Raw genomic sequence first — 14,854 nt, forward strand, 5'->3', positions numbered from 1 at the left:
ACCATATATTACCTATCAGCTTCGTACAAAATCTCCCCAGTTCCCCTTACATATCTCATTTTCACCATTTAACCTGGCCCTGCTTTATCTGTGACTGGCTCTGCTGTGTAACTCAACGTAGTAAAATACACAATTCTTCTCTCCAACTGTATGGGTCCTAATGCCCTTCCCTTGGACAACATTGGTGTCGCGGAGAGGGGAGACTTGCAGCATGGGCAACTGCTGGTCTTCCATACAACCTTGCCCAGGCCTGCGCCCTGGAGAGTGAAGACTTTCCAGGCGCAGATCCATGGGCTCGCAAATCTAACGGATGCCTTTAAATCTCTCCAACTACAAAGTTTGTTTATACTATTCTGCCCAGTTCTAGTATCACTAGCTTAGTAAAGTAATCCAGCATGGTAAATTCTGATCCAGACTCACTGTCGCTCTACATAGGACCTTCATATTTTCATCTGTCAAGGAGGGTCAGTCTCTCTTACTATCATTCTGAATCAATTCCTCATCAAAATTGTCAGATTACCCAACATCTACTTTCCATTAAGCCCAAAACTTATCCAGCTGAGTAATGGGAAAACCGAATTCAGCTTATTGATCTGAACTCAATACCGCAATACACACCATACTCCTTCTTAACCAAGGTATCAACTTGCATTGCAACTTTGAGAGATCTATGGATGTGAACTCCAAGATCTCTCTGGCTCTCCACAATGCTAAGAATCACGCCATTAACCCTCAATTCTGCCTTTACATTTGACCATCCTAAGTGAATCACTTCACTTTTCCAGATTGCATGCCACTGTTACTTCTCAGCCTAGCTCTGCATCCTATCTGTGTCCCATTGTAACCTACAATAACCGTTTGTGCAATCAACAGCACCAACCTTCATGTCGTCTGCACACTTACAAACCCACCCTTCCACTTCCTCATGCAAATTTTTTTTTTTTAAAAATCACTATGTGCAGGGGTTGTAGAACACCTCTAGTCACCAAACTCCAGGCAGAATGTGCTCCATTACTAACATCCTCTGCCTTCTGCTAATTCTGAACCCATGTCCCCTGACTTTCTAGACGAGGCTATCATGAGGAACCTTGTCAAATGCTTTACTAAAATCCATATACACCACTGTACCTTGATCAATTTGTTTTGTCACGTCCTTGAAGAATTCACTCACGTTCATGAGGCATAATCACTAATATATTTATATTTAGCCCAAATGCAGAAGACAAATTGCTACCCATGTCATGAAATACCCCATTCACCCAAGGCAAAGTACTAAAGACACAGCATAAGCAGATCTGGGATTATTTTAACAAGGAAAATGGGGGATCAGCCAAATATAATGGAAGATTAAATTGGAATGTTCATCCAATCTATAGATTGGTTATAAATTCATCATAACATAACTGCATTGCAATACAAACCTTTCAGCAACAGCAAGGAGGCGTTCTGGACGGAATGTACCTTCGGTATCAATGTACATAGCTTTTCCCTCTCCACCACCACGGTCAATGGGTAACTGCAGGTCAGCAAGGAAGTGGGGGAAAAACAACAAGTTTTCAAAAAAAAAAGTAGAAAGAGCTCCTTCAGCATCAGCAGCTTTCATCTCCTTACAATTGAGAAAGCTACTTAATAATTAAAATTAAAATAAACATATTAGGTACCTGACATGTCACTGCCAATGTATGACAGAGCTGGGTCTTTCCAGTACGAAACTCACCAAACATCTCAGTGATTGAACCAGTCTCTATCCCACCTGAAACACCAAGCAGAGTTCATAGTATCACAACATCAATGAAAACAAAATTTGAAAACAATGTAAGGGGAAAAACGTTTAATTATCATTTAACATTGGAATCATTTTTATAAAAACCAAGTCACTCTTGCCATAGTTGTGTGTCCTGGATCGAATAGTCACTTTCAGTGAACTATTTTTGCCAAGGGATAATTACAGATAACTACATTTCTATGATGCTCAGATGCTTCTGTCACATTAAAAATGAAAGCACAAACAGCGAACAGCGGAGGCCCACTGAGTAAACACATCATCTTATGTACTGTTAGGCTAATATACACCAAGAACCATTATTGGAGCTCATGGCTTAATTTTGCTTTCAGCTATGACCTTATTGATATAAAGTCTTCAATGTAGTATAAAAGGTCTCAAAGAACTTCACCAGAACATCAGTAAATAATATGTGACATCAAGCTACCCCAGGAGATTTTAATAGGACAGTTAACCAGGATAGTTAAGAAATAAACTGTCATTTGGTCTATACTATCAAAGTTCAAAGTAAATTTATTATCAAAGTATGTATGCCACCCAGATGCGAACTAGAAGTCATAGGCTAAGGGTGCAAGGTGAAATATTTAAGGGGAATTAAAGGGGGAACTTCTTCAAATGGGGTGGTGCGAGCATGTAACAAGCTGCCAGTGGAAGTGGTGAATGTAGGTTCAATTGCAATATTTAAAATAAGTTTGGACAGACACATGAATGGGAGAAGTATAGGGGGCTATGGTCCAGGTGTGGGTTGTTGGGACTTGGCAGAATAACAGTTCAACGTGGACTAGATGGGCTGAATGGGCTATAGTGCTTTATGACTCATCATATATTACCTTGAGATTCGTTATGAAAAACCTTAAATAATAAAGACTGACAAACAACCAATGTGCAAAATAAGACAAAACATGCAAATAATTAAAAAAGAAAATACTATGTAAAATTATTGAAAGTGAGTCTTTAGGCTGTGGAGTCAGTTCAGCATTGAAATGATTGAAGTTATCCATGTTTGTTCAGAAGCTTAATGGTTGAAGGGTAATAAATGTTCCTGGACCTGGTGGCGTGGGACCAATGGCTCCAGTACCTTTTACCCAATGGTAGTAGTGAGAAGAGAGCATGGCCTAGATGATGGGGGTCCTTGATGATGGATGCCACTTTCTTGTGGAAGCGCTTCTTGTGCTCAATGATAGCGAGGAGCTCTTTATTCTTTCTGTCAGTCATCACTTCCCTGTATAAAATTTTACCTTCCACTTTTCTAACCATTCAGCTAACCAGTTACAGTCCCCAAAATCTTTACTAAGTGTTGTAATCTGCATCAATTCTCATTCATTGCATTTTGTGCTCGTCTCAATTTTAACATTTCACCCAGGTTTTTAAATCCTTGTACTCTGCCACTTTCTACAAGATGCTCGTCAAATGGTCTGTAGACAGGTGGATGGTTGGGGTGGCAATATCCAGTGAGTTTAAAAGATGAAAGGCATACTCATTTTTGGGAATTATCTTATAAAATAGTTTTTGTTTGTTAGAATACACATTTTATTGCACACTATAGCTTAATTGACCACCACGCCTTAAAATATTCACTTCTTGCCATAACATTGACCAGGACAGGGACCAGAAGTGAGATTATTTAAGAAATATTATGGAAAAGTATCAAAATATGTCTTTTTCAGCAACACAAGTGCTAATTACATGGATCTCTTCAGACTGTTCAGCAAGCTTTTGCTAAAACCATTCACACAAAAAAATTGCGGCCTTAATTGCATTTTTATAATTAATGCTAATTAAACTGCATAAAACTAAGCATCAAACATATTCTGGATTTAGATAATTTACTTTTAATTTGTGTACTTAACAGTCATACTTTACAATTTTTGCAGTTACCTTATAGTGCCTTGCACATGAAGCTGAAGCCATGCCATATCAGAGAGCAATCTCATTCCCTCTCAGATTCCTTGCATATTCTCATCAACAACCCCAGATTCTACCATCCATTGACACAAGAAACAATTTACGATGGCTAATTAGCCTATTAACCTGCATTGCTTTGAGAGGAAGGAAAAGTGAGAGCAAAACAGGAAGACAGCACAGATGAATGAGTGGCTGAGGAGATGCTGTAGGGGCAGGGTTTCAAGTTCTTGGATCAATGGAATCTTTACTGGGGAAGGAGTGACCTGTACAAGTGGGACAGGTTGCACCTGAATTGGAAGGGAACCAATAACTGGGAGGGAGGGTTTAAACTAGATTTGAAGGGAGGTGGGAACTGAAGTGAAAAGGCAGAGGATGGGGCATTTGGTGCACAAGTAGAGACAGCTTGTATTGGAAAATGTAAACGCATACATTGTATTTTCTATGTATTACAGTATTTACTCAACAGTATTTCAGTATTTACTCAAATGCACACATTGTATTTTCTACATTTACTATGTAACCACTGCTAGCTGAATAGAGGGTATTCACTATGTAGCCATGACTTTTGACCTAATCACTATTAATTCATGAAGAGAACTAGAATGAAACCAAGTAGAAAGATAAAGTGATGAAATATGTGGCAGTATGTCAACACAAGACTAATTAAGAAATAACTGTGGTTAGGGATGAGAGGACACCTGGTCTAAAATGTAAACTAGGACATAATTAAGTTGGGGAGTAAAACAATAGTGGAAAGTCGAGAGCGGATATACTGATGGTATGTAATCACAGGCCGACTGGATATGATAATGTAGCTAAGATAGGAAATTGCTATAAAAAATGTTGTATACAAGCCTCGATGGGCAGTCAGCTACTAGCTTTCTGATTGTCTCAGCTTCGATTTGCAAATTAAAGTTTAAAACGTCTTGACGAGTTCTCTGCGTCTCCTTGTCGTTTGTGAGAAACGAGAAACCACGACACTTGTAGGGATTTTGTGAGGAAGGATAAGCAGGTGATAGAGCAAAGATGCACTCAGCCAGATGGTTTGAGATGTGTCTATTTTAATGCAAGAAGTAGCATAAACAAGGCAGATGAACTTAAGAGCGTTGATCAATGAAGTTGTGGTCATTAAAGAGTCTTGGATGTCTCAGGAGCAAGAATAGCTACTGAATGTGCTGGGCTTTCAATGTTTCAAAAAGGGACAGGGAGTGAGGCAAAAGAGGCGGGGGAGTGGCATTGCTAATCAGGGATAGTATCATGGCTCCAGAAAAGGAGGAAGTCATGGGGGGATTGTCGACTGAATTATTGTGGATAGAAGTCTGAAACAGGAAGGGGGTAACACCTCTACTGGGTGTTTTTTTTAATAGATTCCCCCCCCCCCCCCCCGCCCAATAGTAACAGAGACATCGAGGAGCAGATATGGAGGCAGATTCTGGAATGGTACAATAATAATAGGGTTGTTCTGATGGGTGATTTTAACTTTCCTAATATTGACTGACATCTTACAGCAAGGGGTTTAGATGGGGTGGAGTTTGTTAGGTGCGTTTGAGAAGGTTCCCTGATGCAATATGTAGATAACCCAACTAGAGGAGAGACTGTACTTGATCTGGTACTCGGAAATGAACCTGCTCAGGTGTCAGATCTCTCGCTGGGAGAACACTTTGGAGGTAGTGATCACAACTCTTATTTCCTTTACCATAGTGCTGGAGAGGGATAAGAGCAGACAATTTGGGAAAACATTTAATTGGGGTAGGGGGAAATATGATGCTATTAGGCAGGAACTTGGGAACATGTTTTCAGCAAAATGCATAGCAGAAATGTGGCAAATGTTCAGGGAACATTTGCATGGTGTTCTACATAGGTATGGAATCATTGAGGCAGGGAAAGGATGGTAGGGGAAAAGAACCATGTTGTACAAAGAATATAGAAAATCTAGTTAAGAAGAAAAAGAAAAGCTTATGAAAGGTTCAAGAAACTAGGTACTGTTAGAGCTCTAGAAAATTATAAGGCTGCCAGGTAGGAGCTCAAGAATGAAATTAGGAAAGCTAGAAGGGGTCATGAGAAGGCCTTGGCGAGCAGGATTAAGGAAAACCCTAAGGCAAGTATGTGAAGACCAAGGGGATGAGCCATGTGAGAATAGGACCAATCAGGTGCAATTGTGGAAATGTGTATGGAGCTGGAGGAAGTAGTGGAGGTACTTAATGAATACTTTACTTTAGTATTCACCAGTGAAAAGAACATTGACAATCGTGGGGATGACTTGTGGTAGACTGAAACGCTTGAGTGTATAGACATTAAGAAAGAGGATGTGCTAGAGCTTTTGAAAGATACTAAATTAGATAAGTCGCCAGGACTGGATGAGATATACCCCAGGCTACTGTGGGAAGTGCATAGGTATAAGGAGGATGTCAGAGGTAAGTTTCCTTTCCCCACACCGAGAGTGGTGGGTGTGTGGAATGCATTGCCAGTGACAGTGGTAGAGGCTATGCAATAAGGTAATTCTAGGCAGTTTCTAGAGTAGGTTACATGGTTAGTACAACAATGAGAGCCGAAGGGCCTGTAATGTGCTGCAAATTTCTATGATTCTATAATTAACTTGCAGGAAACACACTGGAAGAAAGCGCAAACTCTATGCAGACAGCACCATAGATAAATATTGAACCCAGGTTGCTCCATCTGTGAAGCATCAGCTCGATGAGCTGCACCAGCTATTCCTCCCCCCCCTGCAAAATGTTAAGCTAGAATAAATTTACCCTTAAAAACTGGGTAACTTGGTTTTTCCAATTGTGTAAAGAAGCACCTTGTATTTTTTTTAAATGATGGCAATGTGGATACATACACAGTTGTTCAAAATAGGTCAGTACAACTTCACTGATTTCAAAAGTTAAGTTTCACTCTGTTCCACTTATTGGATACAATGTTCTCTGGCCATCACTACTTCTCAACGAATTACGACGTAGAAGCAGCCCACTGTATCACAGGTCTACAGATGCTGGAAATCCAAAGCAACACACACAAAATGCTGGAGGAACTCAGCAGGGTAGACAGCATCTATGGAAAAGCATAACCAGTCGATGTTTTGGGCTGAGACCCTTGTTCCACTGTATCACCCGTTCAGTTATAACAAATAGACAGAAGATGGTGATAGAAAAAAAAACTGTCAAATTAAAGTTCAGACAGTTCAGTCTTATGGAATTAGAATCAAATTCATTATCACTGACAGAAGTCGTGAAATTGTTGTTTTGTGGCAGTAGTACAGTGCAGGCATATCGATTTATTATATGTTGCAATGAAGATAATTACTGCAAAACAGGAATGGCAGAGTAGTGTTCCTGGACCATTCAGAAATGTGATGGCAGAGGGGATGAAGCTGTACCTAAGTTTGGGTGTGGGTCTCAGACTCCAGAACTGGATGAGGGATCTTAATGATGGATACCGCCTTCTGAAGATGTCTTTGATGGTGCGGAGGGTTCTAAAGTATTGCTGGCTGTGTCTAAAAACCTCTGTAGCTTTGTTTGATCGTGTGCATTGGAGCCTCCATACCAACAGTAATGCAAGGGGTCAGAATGCTCTCCGTGGTACATCTGCAGAAATTAGCTCGAATCTTTGGTGACATACCAAGTCTCTTCAAACTCCAATACTCCTGGCATTTATTCTACTCAACCAATACTAGTTCTATGCCACAATCTAATGAGCCAAAATTCTTTCTAACTACCGTACTGACATAATCCCTTATTAACAAATTTCCCCCCCCTCCGTCGTTAAATATCCTTCTCGGCATTATGATACAGCAGCAGAGATAACATCTCAGTTCTGGAGGTCGGGATAAGGTTTTTATTGCAAATACATGGTTTCCTCTGAAAGATTCCCATTTTCTCACACATCCCAAAGATAGGTGGGCTACAATGTAAGATGCTCCTGGTGTGGAGTTGAATCGTGAAATCAAAAGGAAGTTGATGGGTATGTTTGGAGGATAAAATAGGATTAGTGGAAGACTAATGCAAGGGGGCATGTAAGTCAACGTCAACTCAGTGACCCAAAGAGCCCATTTCTGTGCTTAATGACTCAAATGTTTAGTTTCCAGCTTCAATCACCCTGCAGCTATACTTCTATAATGGCAATTAGATCACAACATCTACTATCTGTTAATTCATCCACTCTATTGAAGATGCAATGTACATTCAATATTGATGCTCTGTTGATCTTGAATAAGAACTGATTGAAAAGAGTAAAGAACAGTTACTATTTGAACTGCATTTAGTTACAGTATCTAGAGTAATACAGCACAGAAATCAGGGCCATTGGTCCAGTTCATTCATATAAAACAGCATCAACGGAGGGAAATGAACCATTAACGTATCAGGATGAGACCCTTCATCCTGTTTATGAAGTCCTGATGAAAGGTCTCGGTTTGAAATGTCAACTGCTTGTTCCTTCAGATACTGCTGGACTTGCTGAGTTCCTCCAGCACTTTGAATGTGCTGCTCCAGATTTCCAGCATCTGCGGTCTCTCTTGTCACACAGACTAGATGCCCATCTACCCAGTCTCATTTGTCCACATACCTTTAAACCATGGCTTCCCAACCTGGGGTCCATGGACCCCTTGCTTACTGGTACTGGTCCATGGCATAAGAACAGTTTGGAACCCCTGGTCTAAACCTTTCCTTTCCATGTAACTGTGCAAGTATCTTTTAACTGTTGTTATTGTCACCCTTCTATACTCAAGGAATAAAATCTAAGACTGCCCAACCTCTTCAAATCAGGTAGAATGTTAAGATTAATTGACTATAGAACATAGAATAGTACAGCACATTACGGGCCCTTTGGCCCACAATGTTGTGCCGACCCTCAAACCCTGCCTCCCATATACCCCCCCCCATCTTAAATTCCTCCATATACCTGTCTAGTAGTCTCTTAAACTTCACGATTGTATCTGCCTCCACCACTGACTCAGGCAGTGCATTCCATGCACCAACCACTTTCTGAGTAAAAAACCTTCCTCTAATATCCCCCTTGAACTTCCCATCCCTTACCTTAAAGCCATGTCCTCTTGTATTGAGCAGTGGTGCCCTGGGGAAGAGGCGCTGGCTGTACACTCTATCTATTCCTCTTAATATCTTGTACACCTCTATCATGTTTCCTCTCATCCTTCTTCTCTCCAAAGAGTAAAGCCCTAGCTCCCTTAATCTCTGATCGTAATGCATACTCTCTAAACCAGGCAGCATCCTGGTAAATCTCCTCTGTACCCTTTTCAATGCTTCCACATCCTTCCTATAGTGAGGCAACCAGAACTGGACACAGTACTCCAAGTGTGGCCTAACCAGAGTTTTACAGAGCTGCATTGCGACTCTTAAACTCTGTCCCTCGACTTATGAAAGCCAACACCCCATAAGCATTCTTAACTACCCTATCTACCTGTGAGGCAACTTTCAGGGATCTGTGGACATGTACCCCCAGATCCCTCTGCTCCTCCACACTACCAAGTATCCTGCCGTTTACTTTGTACTCTGCCTTGGAGTTTGTCCTTCCAAAGTGTACCACCTCACACTTTTCCGGGTTGAACTCCATCTGCCACTTCTCAGCCCACTTCTGCAACCTATCAATGTCTCTCTGCAATCTTCGACAATCCTCTACATTATCTACAACACCTCCAACCTTTGTGTCGTCTGCAAACTTGCCAACCCACCCTTCTACCCCCACATCGAGGTCATTAATAAAAATCACGAAAAGTAGAGGTTCCAGAACAGATCCTTGTGGGACACCACTAGTCACAATCCTCCAATCTGAATGTACTCCCTCCACCATAACCCTCTGCCTTCTGCAGGCAAGCCAATTCTGAATCCACCTGGCCAAACTTCCCTGGATCCCATGCCTTCTGACTTTCTGAATAAGCCTACCGTGTGGAATCTTCTCAAATGCCTTACTAAAATCCACATAGATCACATCCACTGCACTACCCTCATCTATATGCCTGGTCACCTCCTCAAAGAACTCTATCAGGCTTGTTAGACACGATCTGCTCTTCACAAAGCCATGCTGACTGTCCCTGATCCGACCATGATTCTCTAAATGCCCAGAGATCCTATCTCTAAGAATCTTTTCCAACAGCTTTCCCACCACAGATAAGGCTCACTGGTCTATAATTACCCGGACTATCCCTACTAACTTTTTTGAACAAGGGGGTAACATTCGCCTCCCTCCAATCCTCCGGTACCATTCCCATGGACGACGAGGACATAAAGATCCTAGCCAGAAGGCTCAGCAATCGCTTCTCTTGCCTCGTGGAGCAGCCTGGGGAATATTCCGTCAGGCCCCGGGGACTTATCCATCTTATTGCAGGCATGGTTGTTCCCTGTGGAGATCACCTGCGGAGGTTTCCCAGCCAAACCAGCATGGCGGTTATTGTCAAATCTGGGCCTGGACGAAAGGAGCAAAAAACAAGCAGCTCGTAGGATGAGGGAAGAGGCAGAATGAGCTTCTTGTTGGATTTGGAGTAGGCGAGAGGAGGGAGCTGGAAGCCAGGAGCAGATGGGCAGTGATTTGGCCACCACTGCCAGCCCACCAACTGGAGAGTGTCATGGTTAAGGGTCGAAACACTCGGTGAAGGTTGGGAACCACCTGATGACATCTGCTCCTGGCTGAAGGCTACGGTTACCTTATAAGGTAACTGGAGAATGCACCCTAACAGGTGTATGTAACAAGTAACAACTCCAACACCTCCTCTCCCTTAATATCAACATGCTCCAGAACATCAACCTCACTCATATTGTCCTCACCGTCATCAAGTTCCCTCTCATTGGTGAATACCGAAGAGAAGTATTCATCGAGGACCTCGCTCACTTCCACAGCCTCCAGGCACATCTTCCCACCTTTAACTCTAATCGGTCCTCCCTTCACTCCTATCACCCTTTTGTTCTTCACATAATTGAAGAATGTCTTGGGGTTTTCCTTTACTCTACTCGCCAAGGCATTCTCATGCCCCCTTCTTAAGCTCCTTTCCTGCTTCCCTATATTCTGCAATAGACCCATCTGACCCTTGCTTCCTAAACCTCATGTATGCTGCCTTCTTCCACCTGACTAGATTTTCCACCTCACTTGTCACCCATGGTTCCTTCACCCTACCATTCTTTACCTTCCTCACCGGGACAAATTTATCCCTAACATCCTGCAAGAGATCTCCAAACATCGACCACATGTCCATAGTACATTCCCTGCAAAAACATCATCCCAATTCACACCCGCAAGTTCTAGCCTTATAAGCCTCATAATTTGCCCTTCCCCAATTAAAAATTTTCCTGTCCTCTCTGATTCTATCCTTTTCCATGATAATGTTAAAGGCCAAGGAGCAGTGGTCACTGTCCCCCAGATGCTCACCCACTAAGAGATCTGTGACCTGAGTCGGTTCATTACCTAGTACTAGATCTAGTATGGCATTACCCCTAGTCGACCTGTCAACATACTGTGACAGGAATCCATCCTGGCCACACTTAACAAACTCTGCTCCACCTAAACCCTTGGAACTAATCAGGTGCCAATCAATATTAGGGAAGTTAAAGTTACCCATGATAACCACTCTGTTATTTTTGCACCTTTCCATTGATTATAATTACTTTTAAGATAAAAATACTGTTTTACATTTGTTTATAATTTTGACTTGGTTTCACGACGACTTTTTGTTGATCCACTCATGATTTATTTCGTTTTGAAACTCGGGAAAGGGTAAAGAGGAAAGTCATTTGATTTATTAAGAGAAAGGATTCTGCATTTAACATAAGCAAAGACAGCACTATTTGATGATAGTTGTAAACAAAATGGAAGAGCCTGTTTCAACTCGTATCTATTTTTAACTACCCCCTGATGAAAAATTAGGTTCTTCAAGGATTACAAAGAATGAATCCTTGGAGTAAATGGGCCAGATTTTGCTCAAAGATTGATCTGGATTTTTATCTCCATTTATTGACACTCCCCCAAAAAATTATGTTTTTAGGTAAGGGGTACAGTCTATATGTTGATGTACATGTGGGAGACAGTGCAAAGGTATTTTGGCTTATTTATTCATAAGACAATCAGAGTTTAAATATCAAGGCTGGGACCCAAAAGTAGAAACTATTCCACAATAGGATAATGCCAAAAGAATTTACAAATTTCCAGGATGCATTTTAATGGATTGTTATCAAATTCATCACATTTCCTTAAATATTTGTTAACATTTCTTAACTGCAGCAGTTATCCTCATAGTTCTTCAGGTATCAGAACACAGGCCCTAGAGAGTGGTAATACTTAAATAGCTTGAAAAAGGGAGAAAAGCTTGATTAACTGTTCTGAACAAAATCTAACAATAGTGAATTTTTGCAAAAATTGTGGAGGTAAGTGACAGTAAATAATTCTAGTTCTCATGTTATATTCGTTATCAAAACAAGTGTTCTAATTTCTGACAGCATTTAACTCAAACAACTGATTATAAACCTCGGAGGAACCTAGATAAATTCATAAACTTGGAAAGAAATAGAGGTATAACTGGGACTGTCCAGCATGATCAAATTTTCATGCAACCACAGACTGGTAGAGAGGAGGGTGTTGATCTTAAGTTGAAGCATTGATTTATAACTATTACAGATATTAAAGCAGGATATTATCTAGTGAATTAAAACAAGCAAACCAAGTGTAGATTCAAACAAGTCTTAATTAACTTAGAGATTCAGAACTGCTAGATTATTTCTATCAGTTCAGCAGAGGCAACAAATGATAAGCAACAGATTTAAAAAAGAGGGCATGGAAGTTTATGGGTTGAGTGGATGAACTTTGAAAAAATGTCCATTTGCTTTAATCCAACTGCATACTTTATTTGTGCTCTGCATGCAAAACTACTAAAAAAAACTTCAAACACAGCCATCAAATCAGTAGCTAAATTCTAATTATTTTTGACAGATTCTTCCAAAGATCACAAATGTGAAATAAACATAAACAACTGCACAAGATTTAATTCCATTTGCAATTCCTCAGGAAATGAAACATTCAGCAAGACCCAGTCAACGTTCAGACAGATTGATAAAGCGCAAGTAATATTCACATCACACAGCCGCCAAGCAATGACCATATTTACAAAGTGCTGAAAGTGGAGGCTCACTGTCACATCGCAAGAGCAGTTTAGTGCAGGGGAATAAGCAAAGGCTTTGTTAGCAATGTCATAAAATGGGAAAAGCCTAATGGGACAGAGTAGAAGATAAAACTAGACAGCAGATCACATGAAAAGTAAAACAAAAATAGGCAAGTGGGTTTATTGGAAAGCCCTATTTGGATAACAAAGCTACAAATTCTCTATGTTGAAGGCAAGCAAATTGAAATAAAAAATAGATGTTAGGGATTTGAAATAAAATCAGTAAATGCTGTAAATATTCAACAAGTTAGCCAGCATCTGTGGAAAGAACCAGAGTTAACATTTCAGATCAGAACTGAAAGAATCTTTGACCTGAATTACTAACTCCATTTCCCTTTACTCACATGCTGCCAACCCTACCAGCATTTTCCGTTTTTGCTGCAGGATCTGTGACAATGGGTACTCCAAATGTGACAAAAATGGAAAATTACAGTATGTAATTATTGCAAAAGCAAACTGCCTCAAATTTGATTAGAATTAGTAGAAAAACCTGGAAGCAGATCTAGATTTACTTAAAACTCCACTCTTTAAGTACACTTTCAATTGGAAAAATAAATTGGGGTGGGGTGGGGTCATCATATTTTGCCCTAGTTTTCTTTGTCTTCTTGCTTCCCCCACATCACAAATATCAGGAAGCAGTTACATCACCACATATAGTTATGACTTTTACCTCTAAAGTTTCAAAGAATTCAGCGCTTTCACATTCGTAAGAAAACTGTTCCACTTGGTCATTTTTTTGCAACTTTGTGCAACTTATCTCCACAATATTAAAAAGTATTAGCATGGGATATAGCAAATCTCCACTTTATACATGCTAGATGTACCAGTAATATTTTTGGAAAATTAAGATCAAAATACTGCATGTGCAATATGAAGAGGATTAAATATTACACAAGTTTCTTGCTGCAACTGTTTAAAATACTAGCATTATGGGAAGAATATGATTCTACTAGTTCAATTGATTAGAAAAGCATGCTTACAACACAACTTAAAACTTACTGTTAATAACCCAAAAAAATCTTGCTCTAAAGTATATACCAAAATATATCTGTTAAGATTTTGAATTTAAACAAGGAAACTACAAATTAAAATAGTGCTCAGCATCAGTGGAAAGAGAAACAGACTGACGATCTTTCATTGTCCTGTAAATTAATGGTGTCTTCAAACCATTGTAATGAAAAGCAGGTATTTAAACCAATTAAAATATAATTTAAGGTGTCCTTCAGGATGCCACATCTATAATTGTGAACATGCTCAACATAAAAAGTCAACACACATTAAAATAATAAAGCCTTCTAAACATAGTTTGTAAAATTGTAAGGATAGTAGCACATCAAGGCAAATATTATTGCTGCAGAAGGGCCAAGATGCAAGTAAATCATAAATCATATAAAGAAAAAAACTGCACGTTAATTTGATGAACTCAGACTACTGCTTAGCTGTGATGTACTTCCAAAGGATGTTCATTTAAAATTCAAAACACAGAACAATCAATTCAAACACAGCAAGTTCTGCAGAAGACTGCAGTTTTTGTATGAACACATGACTAAGACCAGAGATTTCTGGGCATTCGTCAAAATACAGGGATATAATGGCAAAGCAAATTTGATTTATTATTTTTATTTAATAAGTCTCCATAAGATATAGGAGCAGAATTAGGCCATTTGGCCCATAGAGTCTGCTCCACTATTCCATCATGGCTGATCCAATTCTCCTCTCCTGCCTTCTCTCCATATCCCTTCATGCCCTGACCAATCAAAAATCTATCAATCTCTGCCTTAAATACACATAAAGACTTGGCCTCCACAGCTGCCTTTAGCAAAGAATTCCAGATTCACCACTCCGGCTAAGGAAATTCCTCATCTACATTCTAGAAGGACACCTCTCTATTCTGAGGCTGTGTCCTCTGGTCTTAGCCTCTCTCTAGTTTCAGCACATCCTTTCTAAGACACGGGTCCCAAACCTGCTCACAATACTCCAAGTGAGGCCTCAACATTACATCCTTGCTT

The 14,854-nt window shown here is 40.2% G+C and overlaps 1 protein-coding gene across 1 annotated transcript in view; it reads right to left on the minus strand.

Annotated features, from left to right (window-relative positions):
- rad51 (RAD51 recombinase) overlaps nt 1-14,854 on the minus strand; it is a 62,831-nt gene that overhangs the window by 8,962 nt on the left and 39,015 nt on the right. Inside the window, exons 5-6 of the mRNA XM_072264829.1 lie at nt 1,662-1,753; nt 1,422-1,516 (exon numbers count right to left, since the gene is read on the minus strand). Of these exons, the coding sequence (XP_072120930.1) occupies nt 1,422-1,516; nt 1,662-1,753 (187 nt within the window). The remainder of the gene's footprint in view (nt 1-1,421; nt 1,517-1,661; nt 1,754-14,854) is intronic.

The sequence above is a fragment of the Mobula birostris genome, chromosome 1 (assembly GCF_030028105.1).
Source record: "Mobula birostris isolate sMobBir1 chromosome 1, sMobBir1.hap1, whole genome shotgun sequence".
NCBI lineage: Eukaryota > Metazoa > Chordata > Chondrichthyes > Myliobatiformes > Myliobatidae > Mobula > Mobula birostris.